Genomic DNA, 20,959 nt, shown 5'->3' on the forward strand with positions numbered 1-20,959 from the left:
TTCTCGTGCGCAGAGCAGAAAACTGAAAAGTCCAGCAGGCGAGGTGCCTTATGCTAAGATACCTTCCGAATTCGAGGGTCTGAGAAGGAAACAAGACTTTTGGTTTGGCTGGAATGTCCAGGACCACACAGGAAAACTTAGGAGGGAAGGGTGACGGACTGGACATGTATAAGGATACAAATAGGAATGGCCGCTTGCTGAGTTCTCCCGGCATGCCAGCCACCATTCTGAGCAAATAGCTGTTACCAGTGTTTTCAACCCTATAAGGTAAACACCATTATCACCCCCCTTTTCAGGAAACTGGGGTGCAGCTATTAAAAGAAACACAGTTGCACAGCTAGTATTAGGGCTAGAACTCCCAGATGGGTAACTAGCCCTAGACATACAGGTTGTCCTCTGTGTTCGTACACTCACAAAGTACATATATATGTATACATGTGTATGAGTACACAATGTGTATGTCTGGATGTGAATGTGATAAATTACGCATGTGAAAACTCAGCGAGTAGTGTAGAAACAATACCAAGAATAAAAAAGTGATGTTTGGAGATGTTAGGCTCCCAACAGAGAAAAATGAGTGCTGCTCTGGGCCCAAAGTTGTGCCGCACATTACGGTGGGTGCAGAGTGTAAGGCTGACACACTCCTTAGCTTTGAGGGATAAGCGGACGTTGGGTTATAATAGGTGCAGACGAGCAAATGAGGATATTTAAGGTTTAGTGGGACATTTAACTTTCTTCTTCCATAAGCTGTTACGTGGAACTCGGGAAGTTTAAGTTCTCTGAGTATCTAGTGCAGGTACAATCCTCATGAAATAGCCACTCTTGTTATCCCTGTTCACAAATGAAGAAACTCACAGAGCCAGCCTTTGGTCCACGGTGTTCTTAACACTCAAATGCCTGCTTTTACTGTAGTGGTGGGTGAGGGGGCTGAGCCTGGGGAGAGAGACGGTTCAACATGAGGTCATACTAGAAGTTCAGGTTTATAATGGTGAGGGGCTTCAGACAGAAGGGGTGATATCTACAGTATTTTGTAGTTTAGAAAAGGCTCAGAGAATAATTTGGCCCTTAATCTGAAAGACCCGAGAACAAAACCCAGAAAAAAAGGAAGCGCAGTGCCTGGCAGCACTTTATTCAGCTTGGCATAAATGGTATGTAGGCCTTGATGAATATCTTAAACAATGATAGCCTTCCTCTGCCATTGTACCTGCCTCCCTTGTTTAACTCCAATAACCCTACAAAGATACCCGTATCTTCCTTTTACAATAAAGAGATTGATGTCTGGAACAAAACTTCAGTAACCTGTAAGATCACAAGGGTAACCTATAATGGAACACATTAGAATCTGGGTCTCTGACTTCAAAAGCCTGCTTTGTCTTGTTTATCAGACTGCTTCAAAAGTTAGGCACATCAGACTCAAGGGAAGTTAGGATTAAGGTCTTGAAGCTCCATATGAATGTGCATGCTATGAAACGTAATTAATTAAAAAATCTTCAAACAGTAATATGGAAAAATCCCCAGGGGAGCTAGTTAGGATGTAAATTCTTGATCTCTGTCAGCTCTTCATCCATTTGGTTTCTGATGGTACCCAGGAATCAAATGCGCATTTTAATAACTCAGGTGATTCTGATGCAGCTGTTGCTTGAATCCCACCTTGAAAAACATTCCAGCTGCTTAAAATATATTAAACCAGCCTTCTGGTTCTGATAAAGTACATCTGGAATGTAATGCAACTTAGGAGGTTTAGAAAATGTTTGAATCAGACAATCACAGATAAAGGGGAGTTTTTCCCAGAAAGCTAGGCAAACATTCCTGGTTTCAAGATGATTCTGTAAGAACTGACGGGTGAGCCAGACTTCAGTTTGGCCTTGGAGAAATCAGTCATTCAAAATGGCATTGAAACCAAGAGAAAGGGAAAGAAATGGAAGCTGTACATTGTGAAACTGGATTCTCAAATGTAGGCCTTCAGTAATGCAGTGGCTGGTCTCTACCCTCTGTCTGGGTCATCTCATGTATGAAGGCTCTGCTGGGTCTTCATGACGGCATCCTCCTAAGACCCGAGACAGGACCAGGCTACTTTGTCCCTGCTGTCATAAAACCACATTCTTACCCATTAGCATGTATATTCGGTTTGTAATGACATAATAACTAGGGTAATTATTCAGTTTTTGTGAAAGGTAAGTTGGTCTGTTGGGAACACAGGCTTGGGGTGGTGGTGGCAAAACCTGGGGAAAATCAGAAAAGCTGCTAACCCAGAAGTCAAGCCTGTTAAGACTTACCGCTTTTACAAAATGGCAGGTTTCTTCCTGTGAAAGTACAGTTGCCATCATATTTGTGTGGACAGATAATATGTCCTGAGACATCTTTGGCCCGGGTTTGTATAGAATAATGAGGATGCTATTGAACTGACCACCTCTGAAGGGTCAGGGAAAAGAACTAAAGCATCGGACAGTTGATAGACTCATGAGTGGAGAATGTGACCCAAGGAGCTTGATATAATATCTAGGAGGCTTCATTCACTCAGGACCCTTAAACGCACTCAACGAAGGTTTCTTTAATATCTTCTGTGGGTAAGGCGGAGGCAGTTACTGGCAAGTGTTCATGTAACAGATTGGATACTTACTGGGTCTCTTGTAAATCAGTTTGCCATGCACAAGGGCACAAAAGCAGAACAAAGCCCCTCTCCTACCTTTGGAAGCTTATTGTTTTTAAGATAAACTCTTGTGGAAACACACCATAAGAAGATAAGTTCCCTTCATCTATGTGGGGGTCTGTGTTGGGAGCAGTTTTCATAATACAAAGTTAGATGTCACCTCTGCTACCTTTTCTCACTGTCCTGGCTCCTTGGGCAAGCCTCTTGCATGGGATGTGTATGTACTGGGATCTCAGTGTCTTCTCCCCTCCCCCCCTTTTATCTCATTAGGTAGAAGAAGCTGGGCAGGTGTTCCTGTTAATGAAAAAAGATTATCGAATCTCCCGAAATGTTCGCCTGGCTTGGTTCCTTAATCATCTACATCAAACTGTTCAGGCCACACCCCAAGAGTTCTTGGTATGTCCTAGTGACAGGTGGGAGGTGGGGCCATGGCCCAGAAGGATCTCCCCCCCCTCTCTCTTTCTCTCTCTCTCTCTCTCTCTCAAGATCTCTAACTCTGGGAGGAATAGTGACTCTACCTGCAAAGTGTTTCCTTATGGGAAATTTGCTCATCCTTTTCCTAGCTAGTGAGGCAAAGGATGTGTGGTTGGTTTATTGAAGTTGGGCCAGTGGAGGGTCACATTGGATATAGGGGGCAGGTCTAGGGAGTACTTCATATTCAGGATTCCCTTGGACTGCACGGCAGCACTTCAGGTTGGTGTTCCTTTTACAGGTGAGGACACTGATGCTAAAGAGATTGAATGCTTTTTCTGCAGCCTCACAGCTATGACCTGGCTAAACTGGGATTCAGAGAAGAAAGAAAACTCTTCTCAACTTTCTTCTTTTAACTTTTTTCTAATGTGTCCATGTGTGTGTCACGTGTGTATCTCTGTGTGTGTGTGTGAGTGTATGTCACATGTGTGTCTATGTGTGAGTATGTGTCACATATGTGTAGATGCCCACAGAGGGCAGAAGAGGGCATCGGGTGCCCTGGAGATGGAGTTACAGTTGCTCTCTCTGAGAGCAAAAGCTTTCTTAAGCACTGAGCCATCAGATCTCCTGCCCATGACCCTTTCTTTCTCTTCCATCTTGTCAGCTTCAGTCTGAGCAAGAGTTGGAAGTCCTCAGTGTTTTGCCCCCTGGTTGGCAGCCAGATGAACCAGTGGCCCCAAGGCCATTCCTTCTTGTCCCTTCCACCCGGGTCACCTTCCTGGCTTGGCAGTATCGTTTTGTTATTGAGCTGGACCTCAGCCCATCTACTGGCATTGTGGTAAGTGATTTGAGGGAATGACACAGATAGATGGGAATAAGGAGGAGAGAGAGCTGGGAAAAAAGACAAGGGAATGAGTGAATGCTGTGCATTCAGAAGCAGCCTGTTTGTGTCCATGGCACAGTCAACCATAAGAAAGAGGTCCTGCTGGCCCCAGAAACCTGCTTGTTTCTGTACTCTGCTTAGAGCTTTGCTTTGGACACCTTGTCAGATCTCTCTCTTCCTTGCCCTCAGGATGATTCCACAGGGGAGATCTTGTTCGATGAAGTTTTCCATGCTCTGTCCCGTTGTCTGGGTGGGCTGCTTCGGCCCTTCCGAGTGCCTGGATCCTGCATCAACTTCCAGCCTGAGATCTATGTAACAATCCAGGCCTATTCCTCCATTATTGGCCTGCAGTCCCACCAGGTAGTGTATCTTTTCTCCAAGCTTGTACCTGCAGTCTGAATTTCTGGCAGCCCATTAAAACAAAGCCCTTATCCTGTCTCTACTGTTTGTACCCAGGTACCAGGTCTTCAGTGTTTCTGTCTTCTCTCTCTCTCTCTCCTTCTCATTACATTTAGTGTGTCTGTGTCTGTGTGTCTGTGTGACTACACCTTGCTGGTGAAAGTCAAGACAGCTTGTGGGAGTCAGTTCTCTCCTACCATGTGAGTTCCAGGGATGGAACTCAGGTCATCAGACTTGGTAGCAAGCATCTACCTTCTGAGCCATCTCGATGTCTGTGTCTCCCACTCCCTAACCCCTTGACAGAGTTCCATGCCACTCAAACTGACCTTGAGTTTGCTGTGTAGCCAAAGATGACCTTGAACTTCTTCTACTTCTCAAAAGCTGAGATTACAGGTGTGAGCCACTCAGGGCTTCATGCATGCTCAGATGTACTTTATCAGTAGAGCTCCACCTCCAGCCTCTTCTGGCTTCATGAGCATGCATCATATCTACTCCTGCAAGTCTCTCCCCTAGATTTGTTGCTTGGTCTTGGAAGAGCTTTTCTCTGGTTAGTTGACATTGGTTAGGCCATGCTTCTCTACCCATCCTGTAAATGTCTTTGGTATCTGGTCCTTGATTATTTTCTTTGCCTTTACCCCCTACACACACACACACACACACACACACACACACACACACACACACCTGGTGAGGATCCGAACCCTCACCCACACACAACTCCTTTAGTTCTGTGATGTGATTTCTGTTGTGCTGACTCCTGTCAGTAGCCCAGGACACAATCTTTTAGGATACTTTTGTGACTTGTGAGCTATTACAATCCCCAGAAACATAATTTATTTTAACGACAGAGAGGGGTCATTTTCTGAGGACTCTGTGCACTGCTGCAGGTACACAGTCAGGTGCAATGCTGACTGCACAATTAATTAAAGGTTTCTCCACCAGCAGAGCAGCCTATCACAAAGCACTCCTTTTGGAAAATGTTCAAGTCTGTTACTGAAATACTTGGTTTTGGCTTAGATAAACATTGGCCAAGTTTCCCCTCATCTACTCTTAACCACCCTCAACTCACTAAAACTGTCCCTCATGGGTATAGTGTCACCCTCCACAGTCAGATTTTCTTTGAGAGTCAGATGCCAAGAATAGCACCTAAAGGTCTGAAGCACTAACAGAACAGTTGATACTTGCCAGGTCTCAAGGCAGGAGTGCCAGCCCTCTGCCCGAGTTTCAGGTGTCTTCTAACATGGCCGTTAACTGGTGGTTGTAGGTCGTATCTCCAGATAGAGGCCTGCAAAGCCAGGTGATCACTCAAATACTATTCCTCTTAGTAAATACTGACTAGAGAGCTTGAGCTACGCCATGTCCAGGCTAAGTCCTAGGGGCACAGATAAACCAGATACTGTCTCTGTCCTAATGGAGTAATTAAGAGTTAGGAGGGGAGACAGATATTAAATGAGACAATTTCAGCTGAGTATGGTAAGGGCATTGATAGGTTTTGACATAGATACTATGAGAACATCAATAGAGAATGTCCAATAAAACCCATTTAAACTGTCTTTTTTTTTTTTTTTTTTTTTTTTTGAGACGACCTGGCTGGCCTGGGACTCTTATTTTCTGCCTCAGCTTTCCACATACTAAGATTACAGACATGTGCCACCATACCTGGCTCATATGTATTTACGATCCTGCTTTGAAGTGGTTCTATACCTCTCACCTCGTGTACAATCCTACTTCTACCTCAGTCTTCCAAATGCCTAGGACTGTAAGCCTGCACCACTAGTCCTGGAGCATGAACTGAGGCAGGAGGGAAAAATAAAGTTAATGATTCAAACAAGGAGAAGAGGGCTTTTCAGTCAGAGGGACCAGTAGTTAAAACGGTTAGCCATAGGTAGAAGGGAACCACAAAAGTTTTGGTTTGTACTAAAGGAAAAGTCACTTGTTGTGGCCAGTATAGAAGACAGATTGGGGGAGAGCCTGAAAGAGGGGAGAACAGGCTGTGGAGATAGCTGAAGTGTGGGAAAGAGGGCAAGGCTTGAACAGAGACAGCAACTGTAGGCAAGGAGAGGATTTTTCTCTCTCTAGTTGCTGCAAACAGTATCCTGATACCCCAAAAGAAAAAATCATTAAGGACCAATAAGGTAGCTCTGGTTAAATGATCCTTGCCACTGTGCCTGAAGACCTTACTTTCATCCCCAGGACCTATAGGCTAGGAGAGAGCCAGCTTCTGTGACTCCACCTCCCAAAAAGATTAAATACATAAAATTTTTTTAAAAAAGTTAGATCACATTTCTAATGTGTCCTCTGAAGGTGATTTGAAAGTTACCAAAAAAAAAAAAAAGTTACTTTAAGAGGAATAACAAAACCTAGCCGTAATATAATACTCAAAAGGTATTGTTAATGTTTTATAGACTTCTTTTGTGGTCTGAGTGGGTTAATCCTCCCTCCCCATATCTCTTCATCCAGAAGAGGAGGAAAAACCATCATGTTCCTTCAAAATAGATGGCTCGTGTCCTATGTTGTATAATAAGAACATTATTCCATGTTTAAAAAAAATAGGATTTTTAATGACAACTTTATTTTGAGGGGGTATCTTTTGAGCAAGATCTCAGCCCAAGGTGGCCCAGTGCTCAGCACCTAGCCCAGGCTGGCCTCAAACTCTTGATCAGGTTGCCTTGTCTTCCTGCTGGGATTATAGGTGTATACAACTTTTTCCAGCTGTGAAAACATACTATTTTATCAAGATGTCTTTCAGTCTCATATTTCTATGGTTCCAGGTTCTGACATTTCTCCTTCTGTTTGCTAACTCACAGACCTGGAGAACTGTCATCCCTAGTCCCTTACCCAGTCAAGAACAGGGAACAAAGAAGTAGAAGTAGTTATTTGACAGGAGGGCAAGGAAGGATGAGGGCAAAGGTATGCTGAGGGCCACCTTAGGGACTGCAGGCCATATGCAAGAGACGGCTACTCATGGTTCAACTAGGAACAGAGGAGCCACAGAGAGTGAGTGAGACATAAAAGGTTCGAGGTAGGGGCTTGGAGGGGAAAGGAGAAGGAAGAGGAAGTTTCTCTTCAGGGCCTTAAGGAAGAAAGAGCAAGGGCATGGGCAGGTGTACACAGTGACTGTCCAAAGTGACTGTCCAAAGTGACTGTCCAAAGTGACTGTCAGAGGTGTGGAGAGTAGCACGTCCTCTATAGTGGGAGTTCCTAGTGGCTGACTTCCTTTCTTCCTACAGAAGAGTGGGAATTATCTGCTAAGGGTAAAAGGAAGGAAAGGATTTTCATTTGAAGGGATTTCAAATAAGGATTTTGAACTTTAAGCAGAGAAAGGGTCCAGAATAGCTTGTGTGGGAAGTAAGTCCAAGAAGAAAAAGGAATAGGAGGGCATGGATTGAAACAAGACTTTGCCAGGCAGAGAAGTAGAAGTTTACAGATAGCATTCTGTAGCCAAACATGGGGCTGGCTTAAAGGAAGGGGTGGGGGGTAAGATCCCCAGAGTATAGGACTATAGACAGAGGGACATTGTGACCCTAAATTAAGGTGGATAGTGACCTGAGCTCCTGAGCAGGAGTGCAGTGTTCCTGGGTTCAGGGTATTAAAGAGGACTGAGGAGGTGGATCTGGATGTGAAGTTAGATTTGGGGTGCCTGTTGAGTGAGAAGTCAGAACTCCCTGAAGGGAGATGTGCAAAAGAATAGAGGTATAGTGCCCCGCTCCCTGCCCACCCCGTCAGCCTGTCCCTTGTGTTTCTCAGGTTCTGGTACAGGGCTGCCTTTTGGACCCTTCTCAGCGGGAGGCCTTTCTGCAGCAGGTATATGAGCAGCTCTGCCTCTTTGAGGATAAGGTGGCCACCATGCTGCAGCAGCAGTATGAGCCCCAGAGCCAGGTAAGTGGGAAAGAACAGAGGGCAAGGAGGAGCCATAAGCCCACTAGACGGGAGAGAGCAGAAAAGGGTGAAGAACAAAGGCTAGAGCACTGGTGAACAGTCAAGACCGGCTTCTTGCTGAACAAAGGCAGCTCAGATACAATGCCCACACCACAAATCCATGCTGGGAGAAAGGCTGAAGGTCATTTGCCTGTAGAGTTTTGTTTGTTTGCCTTTTTTTGTTTGTTTTCTCCAGTCCTGAATCTGGACATTATCATGGGCAGCTTAGGTCTCTCTTTAGTGTTTTACACAATCAGGGTAAAGCTGTTTGGCTTGCGGGGGTGTTCTGCCTCATTACTTTGGAGACGTAGAAGTGGCTGTGAAAATAGTGTCTGATGACTGCTGTGTATGTGGCTGGTTATGAAATACTTGTGAACAGTGATGGGGAAATATGGAAGGGGGCCTTTCTTGGTGAAAGGTAGAGAGACTGCCTCAGTAGAGTCTGGCACTTGATTGGGTGCTTTGCTCCCTTCCCATCTGAGGGTCTACATTTTAGCATATGCTGGGCATGAGGACACAGCAGAGCTTAGCTGAAGAGTCTAGAACTTGGGGTACTTAGGATTGATTATCTGTCTCACTTGGGTGGTCCTGGGCTCTGAGTTCCAGTTTGAGGGCTGGCACATGTGAAGCCCCAGGTTCAGTCTCCTGCACCAAACACGAGAGACAGAGGGAAATCTGACTTTGCTGTAGTGCCATCCACAGGGGCAGCAGGGCCATCTCTCCCATTCCTTCTTTTCTGTACTTTTGGGCCAGGCAGAAGACCAGTCCCCAGAATCAGGGGAGTCCTTGGGCCGGAAGGTAGGAGTCTCCATGGTGACAGCTGATCTTGGGCTGGTCAGTATGATTCGTCAGGGCATCTTGGCGCTGCAGTTACTGCCCTCAAATTCTAGTGCAGGTTAGTAGAAGACACGTTGGTGTAAGTGGGAAATGTGTTCAGAAAGGGTAGAGGGTTGTTGACAAAGATTGAGGTTTCCCCAGAACTAATGAACCCCAGACTTTGTTTCCTTGTTTGCAAACTGCAAGTCCTTACTAATGTGTATTCCCAGTACCCTCAACACCAATAGAGACCTGGTAGGAAGGACACCATCCAGGAAATCTGTGAAGTAGGAGCACCTAAGGGAGGGCAGGAGGACAGGGGAAGAATAAAGGTTCTTGGAGTTTGTAAACTGTGCTGGTGGGCGAACACTGAGGTCTTCAGGGCACTGTCGTTTGGGCCTCCCTTTGATTAGTATAGCCATTGTCTTCAGGGCTGACTTATTTCCTGTCTCAGGTATCATCGTGATCACAGACGGGGTTACCAGTGTCCCTGATGTTGCTGTGTGTGAGACACTACTGAACCAGCTCCGCAGTGGCACTGTGGCTTGTTCCTTTGTGCAGGTGAGGACTCTCTAGGAAGGAGGAGTGGGAAACAGGGTATCTCACAAAGTCAGGAATGGCCGGTTACTTTTTTACAGGCGAGATTACCCAAGTGAAGATGATGACATGGTTTCCTGGGGAGAAGGTGCCAGGTCTAGAGCAGGGTAGGTGACAGTGGTGGGAGAGGACTCTCGTTGTTGTCGGGTTTCCTCAGGATTTGTCCCCTTTTCTTACCATTGTGGGAAAAAGAATGGAAACTTGGAAATCTGTGACAAGTGTAATTCCATCTGCCCACTTAGTTATTGCTTTAGTTGCACGGGTCAGAAAACCCAGCTTAGACTAGCTTAACCAAAGTAGGAAGGGAAGGCCTATTCAGGACACTACCACTAATTTGGATGGATGGACTTGCAGGGCAGGGAACAAGAGCTATGAGAAGCAAGGCCTGAGGGTAGGCATAACCAGGGTGTGAAAAACTGATTCTGTTATGTAAAGAAGTTAAAGTATAATTCACTGAGTGATGAAGGTATGTGGAAGGAAAGTTGGGCTTATGTTTTACAAGGATATTTTACTGCTCGGTTGATTAAAGACAAGATGACCAATTCAGACTTGTGCATGTAATTCAGTACTGTATGGCAGTGAGGTACTTTGCCAGGTTGAACCTTGGCATTGCTTATTAGCTCTGTGACATTGGGCATGGCTTTCTGTTTCGGTGGGATTCATCTGTGAAAGGAGAGTACCTATCCCATGGGCGAGATGATGCATTCAAAGTGCATGAGGCACACATACTTGGTACTGAAAGGCTGCTCTTCATGGCCATAGACAGTTGGGGACACAGATCCTGGTACTGAGGAAATAGCAGGAGTTAAGAGGTAGAGTTTAGATTTGTCAGGCTGCAGATGCTAATTGAGAAGAGAGGAGGGTCTCAGAAGAGCACCAGGGAACACCAGCAAGGAACGAAGGGCCGAGCGATGTCAGAGAAGTCAGGTTTGGAAGGAAGGGGTTAGTTAACTTAGGAATGAAAAGTGCCCTTTGTACTTGTTGATTCGGAAGTCACATGGAACGTTCTAGAGCCATTTCAGTGAAGAGGTGGTGCGGGAAGTGTGGATTGCAGTGGGCAGGAGAGAAGGAGGTGAAGACAAATGTTGACGTGAGAAATTTGGCTGAAGTGAGGAACAAGAGTGAATAGCAGTCAAAAAGAATTGGAAGGTGGAAGAAGGGTGTTTTCTCTGTTTGGTTTAGTTTGCTTTTTAAGGTAGACACTTACAGATCTTTCATCTAACTGGCATATGTTCATTGCATCATGATAGGTTTCATAGACGTTGTCATTCAGGCAGATATTCCATATGCCTTGGCTATATTCACTCCTGTACCCTCACCTTTCTCCTACCTCTCACTTATCCTTTGTTTCCCCAGTGTCATTTCTCCTTGATGTTATCATAGAGATATGCAAATGATTTCATTTACCTGCATAGAATCTAGGATCCACACATGAGGGAATTGAAATATTTGTCTTTCTGAGTCTGGCTTTTATTTCACTTACTGTAGATCAGTGTACCTTCAGGTAGATCAGTGTTCCTCCTACAAGCAACATAATTTAGTTCTTTATCTCTGAATAAAGCTCCATTGTGGGGACTGGAGAGATGGCTCAGTGGTTAAGAGGACCCAGGTTTGATTCCCAGCATCCAATGGCAACTCACAACTTTCCGTAACTCCAGTTCCAGGGGATCTGATACCCTCCCACAGACGTAACTGCCAGCAAACACCAATGCATGCTAAACAAACAAACATCCCGTTGTGTGTACAGGCCACATTTTTTATTCATGTTTCATCGGGCACCTAGGCTGATCATCTGACTTGGCTTTTGTGAATATGGCTGCGGTGATCATAGTTACACAGGCATCTCTGGTGTGCTGACTTACAGTTCTTGGGGAACATACCCTGTAGTTGTCAAGCTGGGTCATATGGAAGTGTTTTGAAGACTTTCCATGCTGATTTCCATAGTGTATAAGGGCTCCTTCTCTCAAGGTCCTTACTGGGATTTGAGATTTTCTAAACAATAGCCTTTCTAACTGGGAAAGAGAAAATTTCCCTGTATTTTAATTAGCTTTTTTGTTTGCTTGTTCATAGTTGTAAGGGATCATGGTGTCTGTGAAGGATTTAAGAATTAGGGAGAGAACAGAAAAAGGATCTGACAGTCTAAAGTCCCTAAACTGACAGGGAAACATTTGCTCTAGAAACAGATGGGATGATTCTTTATGAACAAGTGTCATTTTTCGCTTTGAGACTGAAGCTTAGAAGTTAAAGTGCAGACAAATTCTGCTTCCTCTCAGAAATAGAAGGTGACAATAAATACATCAGGAGGGGAAGCCAGCCTTGGGAAGAAGGGACTGTTTTGAGGACAGCCCTGAAGAAGTAGCTGGGTGGTGTGTTGTGTTTTGATATGGAGCAGCCTACACAGTTTCCTTCACTAAGGCATCAGTGTAGACATTGTGATCCTGGTTGGGGTTCTGAGGTAGGAACAGAAGAAAATAGAGGGTCAGATATTTGACAGTGATGTTTTCAGAGTTGTTTGATTATAGGGCCCAGGCTGGGTTGGGAAATGAGGGTCGGGATGGTGTTGATAAACTTGCAGACAGTAGAGGCCAAAGACCTGGCAGACAATCACAATGAGGTCAAAGCACAGCAGGAAGAGGGTGGAAGGAAGCTAAAGGAGTATTGTACCATGTGGCAATTTACAATTGCAAAGATGAATTCATTCCAAGTGAAGCCAAGGGCCAGTGTGTAGACAGCTGACAGGTGCGTGGAATAGAGATGAAGGTTGGGAACTGAATGGCCAGGGAATTAAATGAGTCATGTAGAGCAGGTCTGTAAGCATTTTCTACAGAGCTCAGGCAGTAAATGTTTAAGCTTTGTGGGCCCTCTGTTCCATAGCTCCATTGGCTTTGCTGTAGTAGTGTGAAAGTGGCCACAGACAAAATGCAAAGTGAATAGGCATGGCTGTTCACAAATCCTCATTACAAAAATAGGTTGACTTGGCCTATAGATTAGAGGTGGTTTGACCTACAGCTATGTTGTTGGTATTACCAAAAGCTTACTTTCAGTGCAGGCTCTCAGGCCTCACACCAGACATGCTTTAACAAAATCCCAAAGGGTGATTTATGCACCTTAAAGTTTAAGAAGCACTTTGTTAGAAGTATACTGACAGAAAGCCAGAGAACAGTTGCCAAAATGTGTAGAGAAGGGAGAAGAAGAGTGTTTGGCCTGGAGGAAGGAGGGCAGAGGATGGTCTGGCCATCTGGCATGGGTTTAGTTAGAAGGACTAAAGGAGAGGTGCAGGTTTGGTGGTCTATCCTGGGAGTACTGTGGCCCACTGCCTCTCAGTGTCTGGGATGCAGGAGCAGTAGTTTCCTCCCCTCTGTTTGCCCTTTCCTGGTCCTCTGGTGGAATAGGGTCTTCACTTGCTCACTCTCTCCAGGTCGGAGGAGTTTACTCTTACGATTGTAGTTTTGGCCATGTGCCCAATGTGGAATTGATGAAGTTCATTGCAATGGCAACATTTGGCTCCTACCTGTCCACTTGTCCTGAGCCTGAGCCAGGCAACCTGGGTCTGACTGTCTACCACCGGGCATTTCTGCTCTACTCCTTTCTGCGCAGTGGTGAAGCCCTGAACCCTGAATACTACTGCGGTAAGAGGCAGGCCTGTGGGTTTGGGAAGGGGTATATATAGAATGGCCTTGGAGATGGTATGGCCTTGACTCTGGGAAGACTGGGGCTGGCTTCTCTGGGACTTTCTCTCATAGTGATTTCAGTGTAGCACCCACCCCCATATATCCATCAGCTGACAGATCACCACTTTCTCCTTCCCCATCTTCATCCAGGCTCTCAGCACCGCTTGTTTAATGAGCACCTGGTCTCTGCAAGCAGCAACCCTGCCCTGGCCTTGCGCAGAAAGAAGCACACTGAGAAAGAAGTGCCGGCTGACTTGGTCAGCACTGTGTCTGTACGCCTTCGAGAGGGCTACAGTGTCCGAGAGGTTACGCTAGCCAAAGGTAAGAGTCACTAGACCCTGCTACAGTTTCACAGATTTCTGGTCACTTATGTGTGTGCAGACCTGCCAGGTAGGGACACCTGCCTACCACTCATTTAAGTGTCCCCATGAGATACTCTGCTGGTCAAGAAAGACAAGGGCCTCTGAGGTGCTTTCAGGCTGAGTTCTCTTAGCATGGAGTCCCTGGCTCCATCTCCTGCCCAGGGTAGACAGCTGAGGGCATACGGTGTCCTGGGCTTGGTTCTCACATTCCTTCTGCAAACTTTCCTCTGCATTGGTTGTCAGGCTGTGGCTCTGAAATGGATAGAATTGTGTTTGGAACTTTGGCCAGGCTCGAGTTCCATGAGAGAGGTGAGGCTTTGAATAGGACTCGGGCCTAGAGTCCTGCTCCTTCTAACCCACACTTGCCCTCCTGCCCCCTGCAGGAGGGTCCCAGCTGGAGGTGAAGCTTGTGCTGCTGTGGAAACACAATATGCGCATTGAGTATGTGGCGATGGCACCCTGGCCCCTAGAGCCCGAGGGCCCTCGAGTGACACGGGTAGAAGTGACGATGGAAGGCGGCTATGACATTTTGCATGATGTGTCCTGTGCACTAAGACAACCTATTCGTTCACTGTATCGTACTCATGTTATCCGCCGTTTTTGGAACACGCTACAGAGGTAAGTAAGGTTACCCCTTAATGAGTAATACCCCACTTGTGTGGAAGGACACATTTGTGGGTCTGGGAGCTGTGGGGAGGGACCCAGTGGACTGAATTCCTGTCCAGGGTTCTCTGAAGCCCCCAGCAGTTTGCTGTAGCTCAGGCTTGTTGCTTGTTCTTCAGCATTAACCAGACAGATCAGATGCTTGCCCACCTTCAGTCCTTCTCCTCAGTGCCGGAACACTTCACACTTCCAGACAGCACCAAGAGTGGGGTGCCACTCTTTTACATTCCTCCTGGCTCCACCACCCCGGTGAGTAGTCCTGAAACTCTAGACCCTTTCATGCCTTCTAGACTGGAGGCCAGAACCACCCCTGTTCCTTCTCTCTCAAGTCTGAGCTACCCAAACCAGCTTTAGCCTTGAAAGCATCTCTCCTCTTCCTGCATCCTAAGTCCCTAGAAAAACTAATAGAAAAAGAGGACCTGAACAGACCATCCTAGCAGATCGACATTCTGCAGGATGTTTAGGTGATGATACCCTAGCAAGCTGCCATCGTCCTTGCCCATGTCCATGTGGCATACTTGGCCCTCCCCCATCTACCCATTACCTCTTTTTCAACCACCACCAGCCATGAGATCTGGGTACTTCCTGAAGACCACAACTTCAGTTCTGGGCTCTCTCCACTTAGCCTACAGCTGATAGCCTGGTACAGTGAACACATGGACCATGGGAGTGTGCAGTGGCCTCATCATTAGATCTTGCCAGCTCTCAGCAGTTTTCCTCTAAAGTCAGCAATATAAGTGAGGCAGGTTCCATCCTCCTGCTGGGTCAGCTTTTAAAGAGCTATACAGTCCATTCCCGGCTCAGTCATCCTAACATAAGCCTTCATGCTGAAAACCAGTTTTTGCCTTTGTCTCAGGCTGGCCTATGTCCCTTAACCACAATTCAATGCTGACTCCCCCCTGAGCTGAGTTTACTGTAACTATTTGCTTCTTAGAGGTTGTATTCTGCTTCTCTACAAACGTTTTCCAAGGGCTGGCCTTTCTGTCCCCAGGTGCTTTCCCTTCAGCATAGTGGTTCCGACTCATCCCATGCCCAGTTTGCTGCCTACTGGAAGCCAGTGCTTTCCATGGATGCTAATTCATGGCAGAGATGGCTACACATGCATCGCCTGGTGCTAATCCTGGAGCATGACACGTGGGTACCCTCAGACCCAGGCCATGACTCTGATGGAGGAAGAAGATGGGGAGTGGGGCTGATGGGTGGAGGGCCAACTGTGGCCAAGCCTTCCCACTCATCAGCTTCCATGGCCTCAGGGTCTGGAAGAGATCGGGGCTGGCAGGGCTGACCTCACTCTCCCGCCCTGCCCCTAGGCCACTGCCTAAGCACTTGCACACACCAGGCAGCAATGGGCGCTATAGCACTATCCAGTGCAGAATCTCACACTCCTCACTGACCTCTCTGCTTCGAGACTGGAGCAGCTTTGTGCTGGTCGAGGGCTATTCCTATGTCAAGCTGCTCTCCAGGTGGGCAAAGTGGTATTTTCTCACCCTTCTCCACACCTCATCTACTGCCAGCTCAGGACTGCTCACTTGGTTCCGTCTCTCCCCAGCGGCCCAGACCAGCCCCCATCCTCCTTCTACATGGTCCGCATCATTTCCAAGACCCCGTGCATGGTTCTCCGTCTGGGGTTTCCAATTGGCACACCAGCCCAGGCCCGGCACAAGGTAATCTAGGCTCTGACTGCCCCGTTTGACTTTCTGACTGAGTTCTGGGGTGTTGATGAACTGTTTTCTTGGCCCTCCTGGCTCAGTAAGGAGAGGCACCCCCAGACCAAGTAAGGCTTGAGGAATGTGAAATGGAAGGTTCTCTCCTTGACTGTGGATCCCTTCTCCCAGACCTGAGGGGTTGGGAGTAAAGGAGTCTGACTACATTTCCCCCACAGATTGTGTCAGACCTGCAGGAAGAGATCCTGCGCCTTCGTTTCCCTCACCGTGTGCAAAGTAAGGAGCCGACACCCAAGGTGAAACGAAAAGGGCTAGGGGGCATTGGTGGGGGCAACTCTCCCTCCAAGTCACCCCCCACACTGGGGCCACAGCAGGCCCTGTCTGACAGGCCCTGCCTTGTGGTCCTTCATAAACCACTGGACAAGCTCCTCATCAGGTCAGTATAGAGGATAGGGAGGCGGCCTGGGGTCACAAGAGAAGGCTGTGAGCAGAAATCCACTAGGAAGCTGCCCTGTTTCTCAGGTATGAGAAGCTACCCCTGGACTACAGGGCACCCTTCTTGCTGACACTGGAACCACCAGGACCATTGCCCCTGGTGTCAGGCCGTTCAGCCTCATCTAGCCTCGCATCGCTGTCACGCTACCTCTATCATCATCGTTGGCTGTGGAGTGTCCCATCAGGCCTGGCCCCAACCCTGCCACTCAGCGCCATCGCCCAGCTCCTCTCTGTTCTCACTGAGTATGTCTCTAAACCAGCAGGGTGGCTAGGGCAGGGAGATAACAAGTGTAGGCTCTGGGTTTGAATAGTGGCCTAAGCCAGACCCTTCCCATCTGCAAGCACCATTGTGAATACAGAGTTGATGCTATTGCCTTCCTACTCTGTACTCCCACAGCTCTGCTAAGTTTGGCTTCTGGTCCTACTTAGACCTGTACACTCTAGGGAACTGCTAATCTGCCCAGGCCTCCAGTAGACTAGGTCACATGACAGTTCCTAGGAGGTGGGCAGTTGGAGCACAGAACTAAATTTTTCTTTCCTCACCTTTCTGGTTCTGTTCTGTCTTTTGGGGGGCTTCAGGGTCCGGCTGTCTGAAGGGTTCCACTTTGCCTGTAGTGGGGAAGGAATCATCAATATGGTTTTGGAGCTTCCAGTTCAGGTATGTGCCATCTGAAGTAACCCCACGGGCATTCAGAACCTTGGGACTCTTGCCTCTCCGCTGGGTGGTGTCTGCTAGAAACTGGCTCACCCGATCAAGGGACCAAGGCCTCAGGCCAGAGTCAATGGGAAGCAAGCCAGACCTCTTCACTGGCAGGGTGTTGCCCAGGATCTCCCATTTACCCACAGAATGAACCACTGGGGCAGGCTGCAGCGGAAGAGAAGCACACATGTGTTGTCCAGTATATCCTCTTCCCCCCACACTCCACCTCCACTAAAGACAGGTGAGGACCAGACCTCTGGGAACCACCTCTGCACAGTCCCTTCCCCCAGGTCACCTCAATGTCTGGCTACCATACTCTAATATGATCTCTATCCCAAACGAGAGCAAAGAGCTGTTGGTTTTAGGTGGTCCATGCTGAGTACATGCTTGTCTGCATAGGCCATGTGGCTATCTTCATGCCTGCCTTCTCATCCCTCCTGCCACCAGCTGTCATTGGACTTAGAACCCCTCCTCTTCCAGCTTCTCAACAGATGATGACAATGATGTGGAGGTGGAGGCCCTAGAGGGGGACTCGGAGCTCAATCTGGTCACCGAGGTGTGGGTGGAGCCTCAGTATGGACGAGTGGGACCTGGCCCTGAAAGCTGGAAACACCTGCAGGACTTGACCTACTCTGAGATCCCTCAAGCAGTGAGTGACCCCAGAGCTGTCCTCTGCCTCCTACCAGATTATACCTTGCTTGGAGACTGTAGCCTATGCACTTCCTTGGGGACCAGAGGTAGAAGCTGGAATAGAATGACTCCTGTCATCTGGTTTTTCTCCCCTAGCTCCACCCCCGGGATGCTGCCTGCATAGGCTCCCTGCTGACCTTTGAATACCTGATACAGCTGTGCCAGAGCAAGGAGTGGGGTCCTGTGCCCCCAGAGCCTCGGGTCTCAGATGGTCAGTGCAGAGGGTGCAGTGGGGTCATAAGATTGAAGAAGACAGCCACAGGTAGGGGATCTGGCTCTCACTGTGTCCTATTCTTTCCTAGGACTAGCCCAAGGAGGAGACGCCTGTGTGCATGAGATCCCTTTCCGTTTTGACCTGCTAGGATTGTTGCCACAGTGCCAGCAGCTACAGATGTTCTTTCTTCTGCTCTCCAGAGGTGGGTACGCTTGGGGCCTAATCACCCTCACCTCAGGGGTCAGCAGACCTGGCTGGGCACCTCAGAGGATAGAAAGCAGGTCAACCAGCACAGTGAGCAAGCGATAGGGCAGCTGAGGCTGAGGCTGCAAGAAGGGCTTTGCTGGTCAGGGTGGAGCCGGGGACACTGGCAGCATTGCTGAGCAGAGTGTGTGTCGGGCAGAGCCGGAGGGTGTGCCTCTCGCCGAGGGGCCCTGTCCCACCAACGACATGGTGCTGTGCCTGCTGCACAGCTGCCTGGGGCAGGAGCTAAGTGACCGGGAGATCCCACTGACCCCCGCTGACCAGGCTGCTTTCTTGAATGAGGTCCTGCGGCGGAGCTGCCGTGATCCAGGTGAGCTTGCTATCACTTTCCTAATACCACACTTCAGCCCTGCCTTTCCCTCCTCCAGGGTAGCTCCCATCTTTGAGTTCTAGCCTTCTTCCCCACCCTTCACCTCAGAGCCCTGCCTCTGTGCTGGTCCTGCCCTTTCCCACCATCTCTACCCCATTGTAGGTCTGGAAGGTCCTCTAGTGGGGGGCCACACGGTCCCAAAGGATCAAGCAGGCAACAGCACCCAGGCCACTGGAGACTCCACCCTTCCTACCCTGGTCAGCACTACTGTTTTTCCCTGAGCGCTTACCGTACTTACACCCTCCCATCGCCACACACCTTTGCCCGGTTTCCTGTCACCCTTGACAGTGCTGTCATTCCCCTTTGATCTGGACCTGTCACACTAAACCTGAGGAACCGGGTCAGGGTGGCAGAAGGGAATGGGACTTGAAATAGTCCCTTGTAAATTGCTCTTATTTTCTATTTGTCTCTTACAGAGTGTAGGCATTCCTGGAATTCTCAGGCCTTCCACTTCTGCCCAGCCCCCTCAGTGGCACTGCTATGCTAGGCTTCTGAACCCCCAGCATGTGTTTCTGACTTTTCTCCCAGCCACCTTCTCAGGTACCAATGGCTAACCTTCCTCACTGATTCCACTGATAAAACCCTTGAGCTTCCTCCGAAGCCTGCCAGAGAGCACTGACAGGTGCCCCTCTTTTCCTCTTCAGATGTCCAACATCTGACTGCTTATGGCCTGGAGGGTTCTTTTCAAGAAGAAACAAAACCTAAATCAGGAGATTGTAGCGGAGCTCCCAGCCTGAAAGACCTAGGAGGAACTGGGCCTAAGGCTACACAATCCCAAGTCCCCATCCTCAGTGTAACACTTGCTAGTGGTAAGGCTGCCGCCCGGAGTCGATTAAATAGGTTGGGGTTGGGAAGCCAGTAGAGGATGTGAAGACCACCAACACCTCTTCTCACAGACAGTGCCCAAGACCCAGGAGAGTCAAGCTCACCCTCCTGTCGAGACTTACCAGCTTACGGTGGGCGCCAGGTTCCCCATACAGAGTGTACAGATGGGCCCCGGACTCGGTGCCCTGTCTACATCTATAGCTGTTCCCTGGAAGCACTGAGGGAACAAATGGTTGGCTTGCAGCCTCCTCAAGCACCACGAGATCTCGTATTCCGGTGAGTGTACTCCATTGTGACTCTTGGCTTCCTCCAGCCAAGGTTTGGTACACACTCAGGTATGGACAGACAGGCCGTTGGTCAGTGAGGAACTCAGCTTCTTAGCCGTATCCTCCAGCAAATCATCAGACCATTCCCAATCATGCATTTGCTAAGAGTCTCTACGTTACTCTGGAGTTCAAATGGCCGATGAGGCCAGGGTGTCACTTGGGGGAGTCTGCCAAGTTCTGTTTTTCCTCATGTTCCTAGGACTCAGTACCTGGACCACCCCTCTGCGTCCTCAGCCTGGATGGAGCCCAGATATAAAGAGGCAGCCACCCATTGTGCCTTGCTGCAGGAACATGCACAACGATGCTATGTCCGTGGTGAGCAGGAATATCATACAAGCAAGGAATGTGGCTCTGAGGGTGGCACTATGGGGGTTACAGGGTCGGGGACTGGAAGGACAGTGACAGAGCTGACCCTTGTGGCCCATTCCACTTCCATTAGGGCTGTTCCGAAGCTTACAACAAGCACAGAGCGTGACCTGCCAGGATTTGCTGACAGCTGTAGATGCCTGTGAGGAGATACTACAAGAAATAGACATCACTGCTTTTCTGCTTGCACTGTGTGGCCATACTTGGGGTTTGCCTCATGCACCCCCAAGCCCTGGTCCTCTCAGTCCAGGGCCCTTCAGCAGTAGCATCGAAGAAGGACCAGAGCCCCGGGAACGAGCTATTCTAGTTTCTGAGTCCAGGTTAGGATTATTCTTGAAGGTTGTTGAGCAGGGCTGTAGGAGACCCATTGATCAAGTCCCCACAAGCCAGACCTTCCTATAACGAGAGTGGAGGTGATCCATAGTCCGTAAGGTTAAGATATCTTTATTCAGATAAACACCGGCCAAGCATAAGCCAGAGTGTGCCCAGAGGCAGCAGGCTAGGGAGGCCAGAGAGAAGGGTCCCCACGTGTCTGCTGCCCCCTTAAGAACTTCCCACGAGTCATCCTGAACCTCCCCTGACCACACCCTGACAGGCGTAGTCAAGCACACCTGTAGCTAGCTCCTAGGAGGCGGGGCTACAGTGTCTCCCTGCACCTTCCAGTCCAGAGAAGTG

General features: G+C 48.4%; 1 protein-coding gene across 2 annotated transcripts in view; it reads left to right on the top strand.

The window, feature by feature from the left end:
• The window catches only part of Szt2 (SZT2 subunit of KICSTOR complex), a 45,514-nt gene that overhangs the window by 736 nt on the left and 23,819 nt on the right, over positions 1 to 20,959 (top strand). For both annotated transcript variants that reach the window (XM_027399040.2, XM_035439673.1), the window contains exons 2-28: positions 2,921 to 3,046; positions 3,726 to 3,899; positions 4,134 to 4,304; positions 8,091 to 8,222; positions 9,015 to 9,156; positions 9,532 to 9,638; positions 13,093 to 13,303; positions 13,496 to 13,666; positions 14,091 to 14,325; positions 14,490 to 14,619; positions 15,362 to 15,504; positions 15,681 to 15,833; positions 15,920 to 16,034; positions 16,253 to 16,470; positions 16,557 to 16,772; positions 17,109 to 17,187; positions 17,376 to 17,470; positions 17,710 to 17,878; positions 18,016 to 18,130; positions 18,222 to 18,335; positions 18,537 to 18,707; positions 18,870 to 18,964; positions 19,184 to 19,307; positions 19,412 to 19,576; positions 19,664 to 19,868; positions 20,118 to 20,233; positions 20,358 to 20,604. In XM_027399040.2, the coding sequence (XP_027254841.1) occupies positions 2,921 to 3,046; positions 3,726 to 3,899; positions 4,134 to 4,304; positions 8,091 to 8,222; positions 9,015 to 9,156; positions 9,532 to 9,638; positions 13,093 to 13,303; positions 13,496 to 13,666; positions 14,091 to 14,325; positions 14,490 to 14,619; positions 15,362 to 15,504; positions 15,681 to 15,833; positions 15,920 to 16,034; positions 16,253 to 16,470; positions 16,557 to 16,772; positions 17,109 to 17,187; positions 17,376 to 17,470; positions 17,710 to 17,878; positions 18,016 to 18,130; positions 18,222 to 18,335; positions 18,537 to 18,707; positions 18,870 to 18,964; positions 19,184 to 19,307; positions 19,412 to 19,576; positions 19,664 to 19,868; positions 20,118 to 20,233; positions 20,358 to 20,604 (4,139 nt within the window). The remainder of the gene's footprint in view (positions 1 to 2,920; positions 3,047 to 3,725; positions 3,900 to 4,133; positions 4,305 to 8,090; positions 8,223 to 9,014; positions 9,157 to 9,531; positions 9,639 to 13,092; positions 13,304 to 13,495; positions 13,667 to 14,090; positions 14,326 to 14,489; positions 14,620 to 15,361; positions 15,505 to 15,680; positions 15,834 to 15,919; positions 16,035 to 16,252; positions 16,471 to 16,556; positions 16,773 to 17,108; positions 17,188 to 17,375; positions 17,471 to 17,709; positions 17,879 to 18,015; positions 18,131 to 18,221; positions 18,336 to 18,536; positions 18,708 to 18,869; positions 18,965 to 19,183; positions 19,308 to 19,411; positions 19,577 to 19,663; positions 19,869 to 20,117; positions 20,234 to 20,357; positions 20,605 to 20,959) is intronic.

The sequence above is a fragment of the Cricetulus griseus genome, chromosome 2 (assembly GCF_003668045.3).
Source record: "Cricetulus griseus strain 17A/GY chromosome 2, alternate assembly CriGri-PICRH-1.0, whole genome shotgun sequence".
Lineage (NCBI taxonomy): Eukaryota > Metazoa > Chordata > Mammalia > Rodentia > Cricetidae > Cricetulus > Cricetulus griseus.